This window comes from Dermacentor variabilis, chromosome 6 (genome assembly GCF_050947875.1).
Source record: "Dermacentor variabilis isolate Ectoservices chromosome 6, ASM5094787v1, whole genome shotgun sequence".
NCBI lineage: Eukaryota > Metazoa > Arthropoda > Arachnida > Ixodida > Ixodidae > Dermacentor > Dermacentor variabilis.
This window is the reverse complement of record NC_134573.1, coordinates 172801657-172818137: the sequence shown is the minus strand read 5'-3', so window position 1 is coordinate 172818137 and position 16481 is coordinate 172801657. Positions and strand designations below refer to the sequence as shown.

Here is a 16481-nt window from a genome sequence, read left to right as displayed (position 1 = left end):
TTTAAGTTAATAATGCAGAAATAATGCTGTGCTTTTATTAAATTCTGCTTTAGTCAAATATATTGCATACATTATATACATTGTACAGAGTATTAAAGTCATCATTGCTTGTTCAACAAGTGTACTCAAAAGAACATAAAATTGGTAAAGTTGGTGTTGATTGATGGCAATTGGCAGCTCGAAAGACGAGGACAAAAAGTCTTGTGCGATTCTTTCCTTGTTCTCGTCTTTTGCACTGTCAGTTACTGCGAGGTACTCTCTGCTTTATTAAGAGTTGTACATGAGCCCCTTTGCTGTTGGCTTAGCAATTTTGCAAACGAGTATATTGCATGCTACTTCATAAACAAAAATTTTATTGTAGCAGGCAGTGTTTGCCTCTATTTTCATAAAATATGGCTTATTTTGTCGAAATTCCACTTTGAACGCCTTAGGAGCATTTGTTTAGTTTTCCCATGTATATTTAAGAACTGCCGATTGGGACAAATTCCCTAGTATACTTATATGTTATCTTGACAGGCATCTGCTACTATAAACTTTAGTGTGAGCATGATGCTGAGCTTGCGTTATGTAGCTGTGGCTTTTGTTTTTCTATTAGTTACATGTGGCCACATTCTTTTTTATTTTATTGCAGGTATTCTTCCAAAGGCTGAGGACATCTTGACAGCAGGGGAGGGCCTTCTTCCGGTCTTAGCAAAATGACGAATCCTTTTCTTTATTCTGCAGATTGTGTACAGCAATTATCAAGGGTCTTTTGTGTATATTGCGCTGTATTTGGGTTTTTCTATGCATTGCCATCTGATGTGAATGCTTCCTATGGAATATTTTGTACAGGCTGTGATGACGCAGAGTGAAATAAATGGTGATGCAGCAAAGCTTGCAGAACAAGCACAACATATAATAATGCTTGAATGTGTTTATTTTCAGCTTTACTCAGTAAACAAATGTTTAGGAACCAGGTCAAGGACAATTCACACACATGAATGACACACACCACAAATATTAACAAGTAGAAAAGGGAAAGAAGTATGATCATAACTTATATATGTGGGCACAAATCAGGCTATGATAAAGTGCAAGAAACTACTTTTTCTACAATGCACACATTAGCTATACAATACCTGGACATGTGCTTCTAAATAAGTCGCGGCGTGAAGTTTTACCTTCACAGCTGAACTTTCGTGATAACAACGAATATTGGAATGACCATTTGACTTAGCAGAATAACATTTTCAAGTGGCAAAATTTGCTGCAGCCATTGTCAAAGGCAAAGCTACCCAAATTTATCTTGGCAAGCAGTTATTAGTCATTGCAGCATAGAGCTGATCTCTGGTTCAATGCGGTAGCACTGAGACACTGACATCACATAGCAGGGCAAAATGCAACTTGTCATGGACAGGGTACACTGCCAAGTTTAAGGAATGAGGCTTTGATTCACCGCAAGCAAATTGACCCACAGGTGTGAGCGCTGTCATGCCAGTATTTTGGTTATGCACTTGGCAACGTAATGCAACAGTCATTCAGTTTTATTTATTAGTCTTAACTGGCTAGGCATTTCAAAGTGTATGGGCCTTGTAAGGAAGTTCAAGGGTTGGCATAAGTTTACTGTATTTGTTCTGCATCGTGCTCATAAATTTTTTTACTCGCCAGAGTTATGTGGTGGCTAATGGCAATAGCATTCTGCTGATAAGCATAGACAAATATTGCCGCATGTTTAACTACTTTGCTACTGTCATTGCATTGTTTAACGAGAGTATTTCTACCATTCATGGGTATTTGAACAGAGATGCACAGTCATCATGTACACCTCTGAACAAATTTCAAATATGTGAATCAGCCGTTCTCGTGGCAGGTCAGTAACTGCCACACACAAGATATTCATTCACCAGCACCCTGCTATCTGCTAGCCTCCAGGTGGACTTGGTGTACCATACCTGCCCTGTACCATGATTGGTTGTCTGCGAAGCTTTTTCACAGGAAACTTGCATAGTTTCCCTTTGAAGGAGATACCAATTTTCCCTTTCATTTGATGGATACCACAGTGAACGGAAGCAGGCTACTGGAGTAGGTTGGGCCAATTCTTGGCTTGAGATGCTGTGTTCATTGCTGCCTGGCACTGTATTTCATAACGTTGCATGTTATTTTCCATCCTTTGTCATAACTCACAAATTCCAGCACTAGCATTATTTCTGAGGCCACTCGTCGCACTATGTGATAAGGAAGGAATGGAACATCAACTGTAATGTTACAAAATATGGGGCCTGCTAACCTATAAGAAAGACTTCTTCAATGGAATATACCAGACTAGTAGGTATATACTTGACTGGTGCAAAATACATTTTGTGAAGAGGGGACAGAAAAAAGAAGGCAGTGAAGCGTCAACTTGCACTTCACTGTATTTTTTTTCTGTCCCCTTTTCACAATGTATTTCGCGCCACAATCAAGTATACCTAGGAAATCTATAACCAGTTGTCTACTAAGAGTAACGGAATGGTCACAAAGAGGAGATAAGGATTGGATAAACTCATGAAGATTGGGGGAACTTGCAGGCATGATGTGGCAGAAACCTCCCAGAAATAATGAACTTTTTTCATCACAAAAAGGCAGCGACTCCTCTCGCCTCCTTCAAAGCAGCTCCAAAGATGTCAGTGCAGGGCATATCTGACTTAGCTTCCCATACTTGTGATGTCAGTGCTGCCAAACAGCAAGCTTCAAAATGTAGTCACAATCGCATTGGGAAAAGACAGGTATATGATAGTAGCACATTATAGGGCCCTTGAGGCCCTTGAAACATGCTAGAATGGTAAACAAATTCTAAAATTGTGCAGTCGCAAACATCTGGAGCAGAGCTTGCATTAGTTAGTTAACATTAGTTAATGGCTGCCACAGTGACCATGACATTCTAATGCTGGGCATAAGGTTGCAAAGCACATTGAGCTACACCAGCTGGTCAAAATTAATCTAGAGTTCTTCACTATGGCATCCCTCGTGGCCCATTTGTTGCTTCTGGACAATAAACCCTGTTCAACATTCCTTATGTTCCAGTGCCTTCAAAGGTACTGAAACTTGGAATGCCCGTCAACTAACAGCAACAGGTCAGAAAACAATATACAAAAGCCATGACAGTGCCAAGACTGGAATGAGTAGACTTGCACAGCCTGTGACTGCTATGAAAGACTAGCAGAGAAGGATAAAAGTAATAATTGACAAGGTTCTATGTCCAGTAACTCCACATGCAGCTGTAGAGGTCTTTGGTTCAATTTCGACCATGTGGAGGCTCTTAAAGAAAAGTGAAACCAAAGCACACGGGCATTCTATAAAGTGGCTGCCAGAGCATGTAATTGAAGATTACTCATCAGTTCATATTTATACTGCTTAAGGTTAATGAGCATCAAAGTGTTTTATAGTGTTGTCTCGGAGCCGCACTCGTCTTCATTTCACGCTTAATAAACTTTGTCAGGAATTGAGCCAGCGCTATAATTAAGAATGGCAACATCCAATTGTCAATATTTCCACTGTACTAAATGTTTTTGAAGTTGTTTTGCCAGAACAGGCTTGTGAGGCCAGTACTCTACATACTAAGGCACATTGCGACTTTGATAAAACAGTGCTTCAGGGCCCCTTCAGCATGTGCTGCTTGGATAAGCTAAACATTCCTGAAGTTAACACTTCAACTGAACTCCGAAAGAAAGTAGAGGGCACTCCAGTGATTCAACTAAAGAGGTTGTTGCACTTTGATAATGCTTCTCAGTGATTCACCTGATAAGATTTTGTTGCAAAGCATTCTCAGTGTCGATTGAAAGGCACTGGGGTGGGTACTTCTCTCAAGCAACTGCTTATCGCAGGAGTCATAGAGAAGCATTTAGTTTTAGCTTGCCTGTATATGTGTTGCCCTTTATGGAATACCAGAGACGTGGCTGGCAATAACAATGCTGGTGGTGCCGTCCTGTGATGGTTCATCTAACCACAAAATATTTTTTAAACCTGCATGATAACTACGTTGCTGCCAACAGCTTTACAACTGGTCACTGCAACAAGCTTCATGTCTTCCCTGGTTAAACTCTACAACACAAGATGGCTCTACCAGTATTGTTACTATTGCTCTGTCTCAGGTAACCTGGTATTCCGAAAAAAAAAAAAAAAAAGTAATATGTTTACGGACAAGTATTTATGATGCAGTTAGTGAATTCAGTTGAGGAGCGGCACTGTCATAAATAAGCAGAGTTAAAAACGAAGCTTCAAGTCTAAACTTGTTTGCAGGTACGAGGTCAGTGCACTGCAAACGATGAGTAATGCTCGCCTACTAAATAGCCACTGTGCTGGACTTTTCTTACAATTAAGCTCGTGTATACATTTTGATACAGGAGTTCGATTGCACTCAAGTCTGTGATGCTACACGTCGTGCTAATTCAGTGGAGTGATGCAAGCGGAACCACATTTTTCCTTAAGCTGGTGCACTCTCCCATTGTGATGGTGCATCTTGGTCATTGCTGGAATGTGAAAAGAAACTGCATCATACACATGAAGAAAAATTCACAGCGAGGCCATTACAGCATTCTTCCTACTATGCACAGGCTGTCTACAAACTGGGAAAACCAGGAATTTTCGGGGATCTTGAATGGTCAGGGAATTTGTGCTTCTATCAGGGAAAATAATCTAATCTTATTGGAGGGGAACAATTCCTCTCAGGTGAACAAAGAGGAATCGTAACTAATCATATTTGAAGCCGTGTCATCTACTGGAGTTGCCAGTGTACAGTCAACAACCAACTTTCCGGATGCGCGGTATTCGCACTGCTTTGCAGCACCACCACATACCCTGTAGACTCAATGCATAAAAAAAGTCTGAAGTTTCAGGTGCAAGAACCCTTGGTAGTCCGATCTTCCGGACATTTCACCGTGACCGCAGGTCCGAAACGGCAATCAAAGCCACCGTGGCCGCCATTTTGATTACCTCGCTGCCTCAAACCGGCTCAAAGCAGCAACGCTTGGCCTAGCTGCTTCGGTGTATGCTATTAAGCCTCTTGCTGTTCGGTGCCGTATTTTCTGCTGTCAGCTATGGCACCAACTGCGCTTTTGTGGTCCTTGCGATTGACTTCGGAGCTTGGAAAGCACAGCATATTGCATAATGTCAGTTCCCGAAAGTCAGCTTCGCCTCAAAACAGCAGTGTTACGCGGTGAAGTATAACAAGCGTGGGAAGGGAGTAATTTTCACAGGACACAGTATGTATTCCTGAAATATATTTGCGTGCACTCGCCATCTCCTGTCACAGTATGAGCATCGATATGCCTAATAAGTGTACTGGCAGGCCTTCAGAGCTTTTTCAGATGTGCCTGTGGCGACCTGAGCCCTTAAGGGAAGTACAAGACATGCATTCATTTTTTTTAACTGACCAATTCTTCTGAAGATTTCGCGGCCCGTAGGGAGCAAAAAAAAAAATTGGACGTTGACTGTACAACTGACTAAGAGGACACTTCAAATGGTCCGTGGGGCGAACACGCGGCAGATGGCTGACGAGAACAGAAAGGACCTACGCATTGAGAAATACAGGAAAAGAAGCATGCCGCCACTTCTTTGAAGTAGGTTGAGCTCAAAAAACAGTGTTGGCTGACGTCAAGATGCAGGTGTCTCACATCCAAACCAAAATAAATTTAAAGCAGTGAAACGCAACATTGAGGTATTGTGCTGGGGCTGAGTGTGTCAGGACAGTTGAGGTTGACAATTACCAGCTGTTGAGAGAATCTCACTTATGACAAAGTTCGGGCCTCATATCTATGAGCTTGCTATCATTTGATAAGAAATAGCTCATATTCTGAAATATTTGCTTATAAATAGATCTCCTTTTTATTCGTATTTGATAATGTTCGGCTCAATTTGCAATGGGCTTTACCATTTATTTTTAATTAAATATATTTTATGCGCTGTGCATTTTACTAACCCCTCACTTCTTTTTTTTTTAATAAAGTAAACCCTACTCCTCGATTAAGTCACTGTTCAGACATGATTAAGTCTTTTCTTTTTTAACATGCTCACTAGGGAGTGACAGCATCAGGCGACATGTTGTCGGCCCGTCTTCACGTAGTTCTGTGTCGCTCAGGAAATTTTGCAAAGGCACTAAGGGAAATTAGACAAGTCAACTTGGTAGACACCCTGTTTGGAGCAATGTTAGTTTAACATTTCATGTGTTAGTGTCATTGAACATGTATGTATAAGCAGACTGCTTAGTGATACAGCTTGCAGAAGTGAAATGTATACGTAACTAAAGGTGTCTCCACGATAAAAGAAAAGCAAATAACTTATGCAAATGACAGCTCATCTAGAGACATCTTATGCATGTACTAACCAAACTGATGGCCTAGTGGACACAGTAAGTGCAAGTTGTACACACAAAAAGCATGTATGCAACTGGCAGAATATAAGCATATGCTGCTGTATATCAGTGAAATTAAGAATGGGGCTGACAGATGGAATAGCACATTCTGGTATATAAACTGTTTATAACCTTTATACCACAGTGTATATCAGTAAAGTGTTCTTGGTAATAACTTGCAAAATTATTCATTCCAGCCAGTCACAGCACACAGGTTGCCACTTTAATAGTCTTATGTATTCCCAACTTGCCTCATTGCCTTGAGAAGAATTGCTGCACTTTCTTTGTAGCGCTCTTCATTTGCCATAGCTGCCTCTTTCCACCTAGCAGCAAAAAAGAATATAAGAAGTTTGTGCACAGCCAATATCTTTTGCAAAAGAAAATGATGCCAAAGAAACCTGCACGACAGGTACGACCAACAGTTCATTTTAAGCATCAGCTACAGCTGGAAACATTCCAAATCTGTCACTAGGAATTTAAATCCCGAAACTGGGTCACAATAATTTGAGACTGTGATGCTACTGATTACAGCTGACACATCTCTCGCAAAGGTAAATATTGGTTTGAAAGCCCGTGTAAATGCCTTATGTAAACAGTACTGCACATATTCTTGAAACATGTCAATGTCTACAAAGTGTTACAGCTGACACATCTCTCGCAAAGGTAAATATTGGTTTGAAAGCCCGTGTAAATGCCTTATGTAAACAGTACTGCACATATTCTTGAAACATGTCAATGTCTACAAAGTGTCTAGGTAAATTCGAATATTATGCATAAAACTTTTGCTGCAAGCACACTACGCAGAAGCAAAAATAAGATTTAGGAACACATTCCTTATTACATACAAATTCAGTACTGACAGATGAAAAGCCACTTTACAGCACTGTTCTTAAAGGGACGCAAAAGGAATATATTGTAGAGCTAGTTCATCAGAGTATTTGCTTTGAAGTCTTATCATTGTTTTCTGTGTGTCAATATATAAATTTCTTGCATTAAAGAAATAACCATTGAAGGTTCCGCTGCTGCTCCTCAATTTTAACCGCCCATGCCAAAGTGGAGAGCACTTGATGTCTCCACGTGATGACGTCTTTTGTAAACTATCTATTCGCTATATATATATATATATATATATATATATATATATATATATATATATATATATATATATATATATATATATATGAAGCGTCCTGCTTGGTTTCAGGTTACCGGTTACAGTCACTTGAGCCTCCACAGTGGAAGTCAGCAAACTGGTCAATTGTCACACATTGCTGCCATGGCCGTTGTAAACAGAAAAAAGCAATGCCACTCTCAGTGGTGGGTAGCAGCCACACTCTATGCATCAGAGGTACTGATGCCACACATAAGAGGTACTATAGTGGCACAATTTTTTATTTACGTCATTTCCTCACTTAAAAAGCTCCATTTTGTTATGAAGAAATCATTATTACAGGAGCCTTATCTTTCAATCTATCTTGACTTAATATTTGGCTTTTTAAACTATAGCAGAGGGTAATAACTGTGCGCGCTCTCATGCTAGAATTTATTGATGACAGATGCTTGATTATTCAGTGCGATGCTTTTGGGCAGATTCGTCTATTTCATGTGGCATATGTCACACACTTCCCAACATTAGTATACATAGATCTGTTAAAAAATTCTACCCCAAGAAAGCAGTATGTGATTTTGAATAGTGCTAGATGTTGCAATGATACCTCCTTCAAGTGGTTACAGGAGAGAGTATAAGAATGTCACTATCAGTTCTAAAATTTAAAAAAAAGTTAGATATATGCTTATTAAGGACAGATCTGGACTTCATAAACAACACACTCACTTTTGCCGCACATTCTTCCAACGTGTTTGATGGCCAGCCAGTAAGACATTCACAGGCACAACCTCACTGTCATCCTGAAATTATAATCGGCATGTTCTTACACGAGTTGGGCAAAGATGCCCATTTTTTACCATTTCTTGGCTGAAATAAATTGCATAAAGTATATATACACAAAAAGGTCTCGTAGGTTCATGTCTAATGTGAAAACTAAAATAGCTAATGTGGCTGGGCAAAATTTCCATTTGGTTTTTCCAGGCCCCATATGATCTCGGCAAGGAACAAGTAAGGATGGTTAATTCGACACATTTATCAAGGCTGTGAGAAAATTTAGAGGCACTGCACTGATACAGAACCTACTCAGAGTCTCGACAATGAAATACCATGTGATGAGTGCATGCCAAAGTACGAGTTGTGGATGCTTTTGACTGTTTGGAACTGGCAGCAAGTCCAGCCACATTGCAACACAGTACTATCACAGTTAGCAAATCAACAAAAGCACCAAGACTGCTTGGCCAGATAGCTGTACTGAATTGTGTCATCATCAACACAACCACTTCATTACTGCACAATGCAATGCAATTGTCGCTAATGGTTTCAACGGTCAGCCATTAAAAGGGCAGCAAAAGAATGCCTTTACTTTCGTGCACACTAGACGTTACTGTTAAAACACCCTCCCGAGCATTTCTTGCATACAGAAACAGGACTACAGTCTTCTACCAATGTTCGTAATCATTCAAGGAAAGGCAACGTACAGTCTTAAGGGCAACAAAAAAAAAAAAAAGAAATGAAACTGGAGACCACAGATGCAGCAACTTTTTTTTTTTTTCTTCACAGTCTAACTATGCAGGCTGAGATCAATTGGTACAGCTTACGTGCATCTGTTTAGCCAATACCACATTTAGCACACATGAGCAAGGGTAAAATTTATTCCAATGCCGTGGTCTCTGGACTTCTGCTCCCAGCTGCATAAGAGTGTCACATGCACTCGATCAATGGCCACTGAATGTTGTAACTGTCCAATTTACTAAGGACAGTTTCTTGTCCATGAAACAGAACTACTGCAATTTTGCTGTCTTTGGATCAACACATAATGGTAACTTGCAGCTCAAAGTAGATGTAATACCCCTGTCACACGGCAAATCTAATGTCATTTCCAACAAACGACATTTGTTGCGATTAATGTCATTATCACAGTGCGCTGTCACGCGGCGAAAACTAATGTCATTTGAAAATCATGACGATGACGATAGTAAAAAAAAAAGACGCCTCAAACCCACTTTTGTCCAATAATTATTTTCCAATATGCTAAATTCCACTAGAATATGTGATCGTTGCTTTCAAACCGTAGCGTTCGATCACTAACTTGTCGACATTGCCAACGCAGCCAAGCCAAACCAAAGCTAAGGCAAGCAACAGGGCGAAGAGAACGATCGGTGCGTCCGCTACCTCTGCTAAAGTGTTACGAGAAGGGCAGTTGCATGTCATCGCAGGTTCTGATGTGCATGCGGGCTTCTAATATCCTCATTCTTGGCGCGTGCAACAGGAACACACGCACATGCTTTTACGCCAAGTCAATTGAAGCGGCCGCGGCCGATGTTCCGGTGCGAACCAACACGACTGCTGCAGCGAAAGCTAAAGACGGCTGTCTGGTCACTTGACTGAGAGTACTTTCCTGTATTTACGCACGTGATGGACTTCAATGTCGTTAAAGCAATAATTAGGTAATAAAATTGATAGAATAATAGTGATTTTTTGTTAAAACAAAAAAGCATGTACTGTTTGCGAAACACTGGTAAACTCATGGTGTCGAGGACACACATTCAGTTCCAAACAAATGCGAATGAGTTTGGCAAACCCATTCGTTTGTAAATGTCATTTTCGAAAATGTCCTTACGTTTTACTGTGTGACACTAAACAAATGGATTTATCAGCGAATGTCATTCGTTGTAAATGACATTAGATTTGCCGTGTGACAGGGGTATAATATCTAATCAACCTGAACAGGCCTCACAAGTGTGAATGTAGTTTTCAATAATCAGCATGTATGACAGCTGCTTTGGATCATTGAATACGAGATTGAAAGATGCCATAATTCCTAAAATACTATGTCTCCATCTCATCTGGAACATAATGTTGGTCATGCACAACCACAAGGCCTCACCGATGCCATAAAGAACTTTTCACTGGGCTGTGGAACAGGTGAAGGTATTCGAAGGTCTTTGACGTTACCAGCATCGTCTTTGGGAGGTTGCACAGGTGCAGGTAGGAAAAAAATGCCCTTTGTGTCATCATCATCCGCACTGTCATTGGTGTTCTGCAGCAGAGCAGAAAACAACTGTTGTACTTCACAAACATAAATCAATCACAAAGGCAGTAATTTAGGCTAGTTGATCAGTGCTCTCTTGTGCTTAACCTCAAGTTATGCAGTACCAACTAGCTCAACAGTCTGTTCTTTTGATCTGTCATGCTGGGAAAGTGAGTAATGCTACGATATTGACTAGACCAAGTGTATTGATTAATTGGTTTCAATGTCCACAAAACAGCCCGCAGGCTATGAGAAATGCTGCAACTGGGGGAGATTTGACTGCGACGAGAATGTCTCACAGTTATTCACAAATAAAGGCAAGCACCAAGAGTCTTGGCAAGAGGTACAATATTCCTTTTGATTAGTTAAATTTGGTGCAATATGTTGCCACAACATGAGTATTACTTATGTTTCTCAACAAGCAGCAAACAGCATAACCTGTGTGTACTTGCACTACACTTTTTCGTTACGTTTGACTTGAATGTGAATAATACATTCCTCACCAACTACGGACAAACCAGCATACTGGCCAGCAGTGGAAGGGAACATTAAAAGCAGCTGCATGGGCTTGCATGCTACAAATTAAACAAATTAAAAAAACTTTACCTTTGGACCTGCTAGCTCCTAGCTAGCACAGTCATTGTTTGAACTGTAAACAATGAAGTGGAAAACTGCGGAAAATGCAAAAAATGGGACTCGTGGCCAGAGATAAATAATTTTGTCATCAGGTGCCCCCCCCCTCCCCCCCCCCCTTTTTTTCTTTACAAAGTTGTTTCTGCACCAAGTAGACAAACCACATACAATAGCTAGTTTCCGACACAGCAAAATGCATGAAAATGGCCTCATTCACTTTAGCAACTTAGGGATGGCATTTATTTATCCTATGACATAAGTACCCCCACTCATTTCTGCAGTCATTTGCCAGTGTAAAAACTGTTCTTGTCAAGCAACTATGGCGTACAATGTATGTTATGCACATGGAAGAAATTCTGTTTACCTTTTTCTTGTCTATTTCTGCAACACTATGGTTCCGCTCCGAACTCTGCAGAGGTTTATTTTGTATCCAGCTACGACACATTGAATACAATGGAGAATTCTCATCAAACTGGGCAAGGTCAACACTGCAGCCATATATTTTTGTGATGTATGTGTCTGTAACAAAAGGAAAGGTGTCCATCTTATAAATTTCTCCACAATTAAGCCTGATCTTTCAAAAACTAGCTTAAAGAAAGCACTGAAAGAAATATCGTTTATGCACTATGTTAAATGTGACTTGCAAAGATGCATAGAGGTTTACATATTGAACGTCCTTCACATATTTATGAAAAATCCACATAATTTTCACGAGTAAAACATACTTGAATTCTGCACAGCAGAGTCATCTTTTCGACGGCGTTTCCTCTGGGTCTTTTGAATCTTCTTAGGAGAGGCATCCCTGAAACAATTTGATATGAATTGTGAACACTGCTGGTGGTGCTGTGCATTAGCCCAAAACTAGTGGTCACCTACTCACTTAGCAGCAGAATCCAGTGCCTTTGATTCATCTTCCGATTGCGATGATGAACTCTGGCTGAAAAAAAAAAAAAAAAAGATCCCGCCAGCTTTACACATAATTTAACTTGAAAATACACATTAATTGTTGGCCTCACATGCTTGGGCTTTCCCAAGTACAAAGCCGTTTATATTGTGGTTTCATATTTCCGATCACTTGTTTCGGCTCTGCGCATATTTGTCGGCCATTCTGTAATCTACGAGTAATTTTAGTGCGACAGCTTTTCTAGCAACTGTGTTCAGTTCACGACATTCTGTTCCTTCAGCGTAGCAGTCTTTAAGGCTCTGTAAATAGCACGTTAAAAAAAAACTGAAAATAAAAGACCGGTTATCAAAGAAAGACCAGAGGCGGCATTCTCGGGCGATCACTTTCGGAGATGCTTCAGTTACGAGAGATTTCACGTGACTAGCGCCGGACGCGTTCGGCGTCTGCGGGCGACAGCGTGTTTGGCACTTTTTAGGAACGCTGTCGCTCGTAGACGCCCACACGACTTTAAGTAACTCTAAGCCTTGCGAAACTCAAACATCATCGGCCGAGAACACCGCTTAAGTAATGTATACAGTGTCTTAGAACGACAGAAAGCTGAGCTAGTTGCTAAGGATTCATTATGCGAAAAAGGGGTGAGGCGTGCAGACAGGACACAAGAGTAGAGAAGTGAACACGGCGTTCGTGTTGTCCACTTCTCTACTCTTGTGTCCCGTCTGCACGCCTCACCTCTTTTTTTGCATAATGTATGCAGTATCGTTACGCGAAGACGCGAGCATTACAGCATGCCCAAGATCTACAACACGGGTGAGTGACGCTACTTTAACTCGGCGTGGTCACCTTTCTTCGGTTTTTTCCACGAGGCTTTGTAGGACGCTATCAAGCTTCGATCTTGCCTGTTCGAGCTCGGAAGCTGAAAGCGAAGAAAAGGCAGCTTTAAACACTTTTCAGAACATTTCGACACATTACACTGCCGATCCCATCCACACCCCTCATCGCCGGAGTTTCACAACAAAACACGTAAAGTGCGCCTTCCAACCTCGCTTTTCCTGCTTGAGTCGCGACATCGTCGTCCAAAGGAGTCGTCGGGCCTCTGAAAGGGACGAGATCACGGTGTTCTGACACGGTTCAAAGCTAGCAGAAATACAGATACGCCGGGAGACGAAAAACGCGTCTCTGCATCGCGTGGTCTCTGTTCTTCCGTAGTCGAGGGCATAACCGGGGACACTTGCCTTTCGCGTCCGAAAAGTTGTTGGTTTAAACGACGATGGCCAAACAAAACCTTTTGCTCCTCTTCATCCGGATAAAGCAGCAGATATTTGGGTAATCAAGGGATGCGTAATAGCTGTAATTAGCCTTGAACGACAGATCAAGCGTCGCGCCGCTGACCCTTTAATTTGTACAAGGCAAGATGGCGCTCTTGTTAACATTGGTGACGTAGGCAGCATGGGGTTACTACGTCACGGTTCTCTGTTATTGCGGTATTTACGTTTTGGCGCGCATTGCGTACATTGCGCGTGAGTTTAACACGATGTGCTGTTGGAATACAGGTTTTTATTATTATTTCTGCACCAACTGTATTATGCGTATGTGCGTCATAAGAAGATACAATATAATAGGTCTTCCATGTTTTTAAGCTAAAATATAAGCCTAAATATTCTGTTGTGCTTCTTTCGTAAGACGACTGGGCTGGGGTGACTAAAATCGAGAAAAGGATTTTGAAGTAAAAATTAATGAATGAACTCACTTTGTTGTAGATCGCAAAGTTCAAATTTGTGGCATTATATATAGAGTAAGGTGTTCGATACCTTCACCTTAGAAGTAATGCAAATATTTTCACTTGACACGATTAGTTAAAAACAATGTGCTACAATAATCGCCACGCGAGCTATTGGCGTGAAATATGTGTAGCAGTGTTCTTCAAGCTGCCTTTGTAAACATCCCGCATTCAATTTTGCTCGAACAGTTTTGATTTAGATTAAATTTGGCTTTGTGTTTAAAACAAGACAGTCCCCTCATTTTAGCAGTTGCATGCAACAGCACAAGCAAACTTACCAGGTCTTATAACAGGACCTAAAAACAGAGCAGCAGTATTAATTATGTTCCTAGTCTGAAGTTCTATAGCTTTGCATTTATTCACATTACATTGGCAGAGAAACTTCCAGTTTAGCATTTGCTTGTTTTTATGTAGTAACTTTTTCAAGACTGCAGGCTCCACAGGAACATAGCAATGACAAGTGCACTTATTTCAATCAGATCAATCAACTAACTGTGCCATTATATGCTTATGCTTTGAAGGCAATGAAATTTTGATGTGCAGCCATTTAGAATTAAACTTTATTGTGCTCATTAATAAGCATAGCAAAACCTTTCATTTGCTGTGTTGAACTAACAGTTAGCCATCGCAGATACATTAGCATTATTTTAAATAGACAATGCTTGTTACAACTACAAACGAATGTTGCACATAGCTTCAAATGGCAGAATCCTCTTTGTCATATGCAGGGAAAAAAAAAGAAAGAGACTGCAATCCTGCTATTTAAACCTTATTGCTAGTTGAACCTAAAGAAGGGAGGACTTGCACTTCTACAATCACCTTGAAAACTAATGTATAAGACTGTTACGAAACACATGTTTAAGTACACTCATTGACAACAATGTGCATGTATATTTTTTAATTGTAATGTGAAAGGTGCTTAAAAGAAACCAGACATTCAAGAATCAATGTATCAATGTTTATTTTTGAAAAAAAAAAGGATTGAAGCAGCGTATTTACTGCTTTCCTTCTGTAAATAATATTTTCTTTTTTTTTTTCACATGTATACAATAATTATAAATAAACGAGGATGGATCTTAAGCTTTTGTCCAACGATATGTTCCATAGAACTTGAAACCCGCTCTTTTCCAGAGATCATCCGCCTCCTTGAAACCTCGGCTGAAAATTTGAAAATGATCAAAGGTTAACCAAAGCAATGCACAATCTGGCCACTGTCAGAAATACTCATGGCCAGCAACACAGTCTGCCTCAAGTAACAGAACTTATCCTATTTGCTAGACTTGCTTACTGCTAGCATTAGTATATCTCAATGCAATTGCAACAGCACGTGGAAATATGCCATACTGTTAATAGGCCAGTGTTCATAAATGGCCATTATTAAAATTTAAAACAAGAAAAACTTGCATTGGCATGCACTGGTCTAAAGGTTCAAGTGTGTTGAAAGCAAGTGAGGGAAAAAGAAAAGATGTCATGCTCTACCTGGCATGCATTAGTGGATGATTCATTGTGAAAGCGTTCAACAAGCAATTTTTTTATGGAGTAAAGGCCATAGGCAGAGAGATGTTTGTGTTGTTTCTTAGGTTCAATGATGCTGATTAAATGTTACTCAAATCTTTATTATTATTATTATTGAGAACCTTAGGAAGCTTAATATACATAAATGGTAGTTGCACAGGTAGAACAATACACATACTTCCTACCACACCAGCAATGCATTCAATCAAGTATTCTTAATAATAATAATATTTGGGGTTTTACGTGCCAAAACCACTTTCTGATTATGAGGCACGCCGTAGTGGAGGACTCCGGAAATTTCGACCACCTGGGGTTCTTTAACGTGCACCTAAATCTAAGCACACGGGTGTTTTCGCATTTCGCCCCCATCGAAATGCGGCCGCCGTGGCCGGGATTCGATCCCGCGACCTCGTGCTCAGCAGCCCAACACCATAGCCACTGAGCAACCACGGCGGGTCAAGTATTCTTATTTTTCCATAAAATTTGGCTGTTGACTTATGGAATCCTCACTGTATTTAGCCACAATTTATATTAAAAAGAAAATGCTGCATAAATCACATAAAATTATTTTAAATAATAAGTAGGTACTGCCCTACTGTATTCCAAAGGGGCATGCCTTTGTGCTAGCCGTCTGTCTAAACCAAGAGCGATCATTATCCAATCCATCGTTTTTCAAATTTTTTCCCCCTCCATTCCAGTGCGGAGTAGCGGGTTAGAATATGCCAGCTCATTAGGCAGCCAACAGCTTCATGAGGCGCAGTTTCGTATTTGTTTACTGCCTTTACAGGAAGTTGAAGTTCCAGCTCATTCACTGCATTGGCCAAAAATGCCAACATAAAATGCTTGTAGCCTTTTCATAATTGTAAAGCCAGTTTTCCCCGATGAGGCTAATGGCAGCGTAGCCATTTTTTCCGTCAGTGCGTACAACCACACTGCACATCTTCCATGTGTTATGTCACGGTAAATGAAGACATGGCTCTCGTGATGAAATCATGTACTAGAGACAAGCCCCAGCAGTGCAGCTAGCACTTCCATCTTCACTTGAACTATGGGCCAATGCCACCATTAGCTGGGCAGATATGTAATGCAAAGGAGCACACACACTTGCGAATTTGGGAAAAGTTGACAGTCACCCCACCATCGATT

At 40.6% G+C, this 16481-nt stretch overlaps 3 protein-coding genes across 8 annotated transcripts in view; 1 reads left to right on the top strand and 2 right to left on the bottom strand.

Annotated features, from left to right (window-relative positions):
• The window catches only part of LOC142585803 (exportin-T-like), a 58575-nt gene extending 57209 nt beyond the window's left edge, over positions 1 to 1366 (top strand). For both annotated transcript variants that reach the window (XM_075696818.1, XM_075696819.1), the window contains exon 26: positions 632 to 1366. In XM_075696818.1, the coding sequence (XP_075552933.1) occupies positions 632 to 661 (30 nt within the window). In that variant the 3' untranslated portion in view covers positions 662 to 1366. The remainder of the gene's footprint in view (positions 1 to 631) is intronic.
• Positions 896 to 13470, bottom strand: mip40 (Myb-interacting protein 40). Its single transcript, XM_075696826.1, has 10 exons — positions 13276 to 13470; positions 13083 to 13136; positions 12884 to 12956; positions 12020 to 12076; positions 11865 to 11941; positions 11504 to 11658; positions 10363 to 10515; positions 8202 to 8275; positions 6619 to 6690; positions 896 to 4487 (listed from the first exon to the last, which is right to left on the bottom strand). Exons 2-10 carry the CDS (start codon positions 13108 to 13110, stop codon positions 4442 to 4444), a joined length of 735 nt encoding a protein of 244 aa, XP_075552941.1. The 5' UTR covers positions 13111 to 13136; positions 13276 to 13470; the 3' UTR covers positions 896 to 4441.
• Positions 13471 to 14762: 1292 nt separating this feature from the next.
• The window catches only part of Zw (glucose-6-phosphate 1-dehydrogenase Zw), a 53631-nt gene continuing 51912 nt past the window's right edge, over positions 14763 to 16481 (bottom strand). For all 5 annotated transcript variants that reach the window (XM_075696822.1, XM_075696824.1, XM_075696821.1 and 2 more), the window contains one exon: positions 14763 to 14978. In XM_075696822.1, the coding sequence (XP_075552937.1) occupies positions 14897 to 14978 (82 nt within the window). In that variant the 3' untranslated portion in view covers positions 14763 to 14896. The remainder of the gene's footprint in view (positions 14979 to 16481) is intronic.

Coding starts and splice junctions, on each gene's coding strand:
- mip40 (XM_075696826.1), bottom strand. CDS start 13,110: ATGTCGCGACTCAAGCAGGAAAAGCGAG. Junction 11,942..12,019: donor GCACTGGATTCTGCTGCTAA/GTGAGTAGGTGA, acceptor AAATTGTTTCAG/GGATGCCTCTCCTAAGAAGA. Junction 8,276..10,362: donor AAAAGTTCTTTATGGCATCG/GTGAGGCCTTGT, acceptor TTATAATTTCAG/GATGACAGTGAGGTTGTGCC.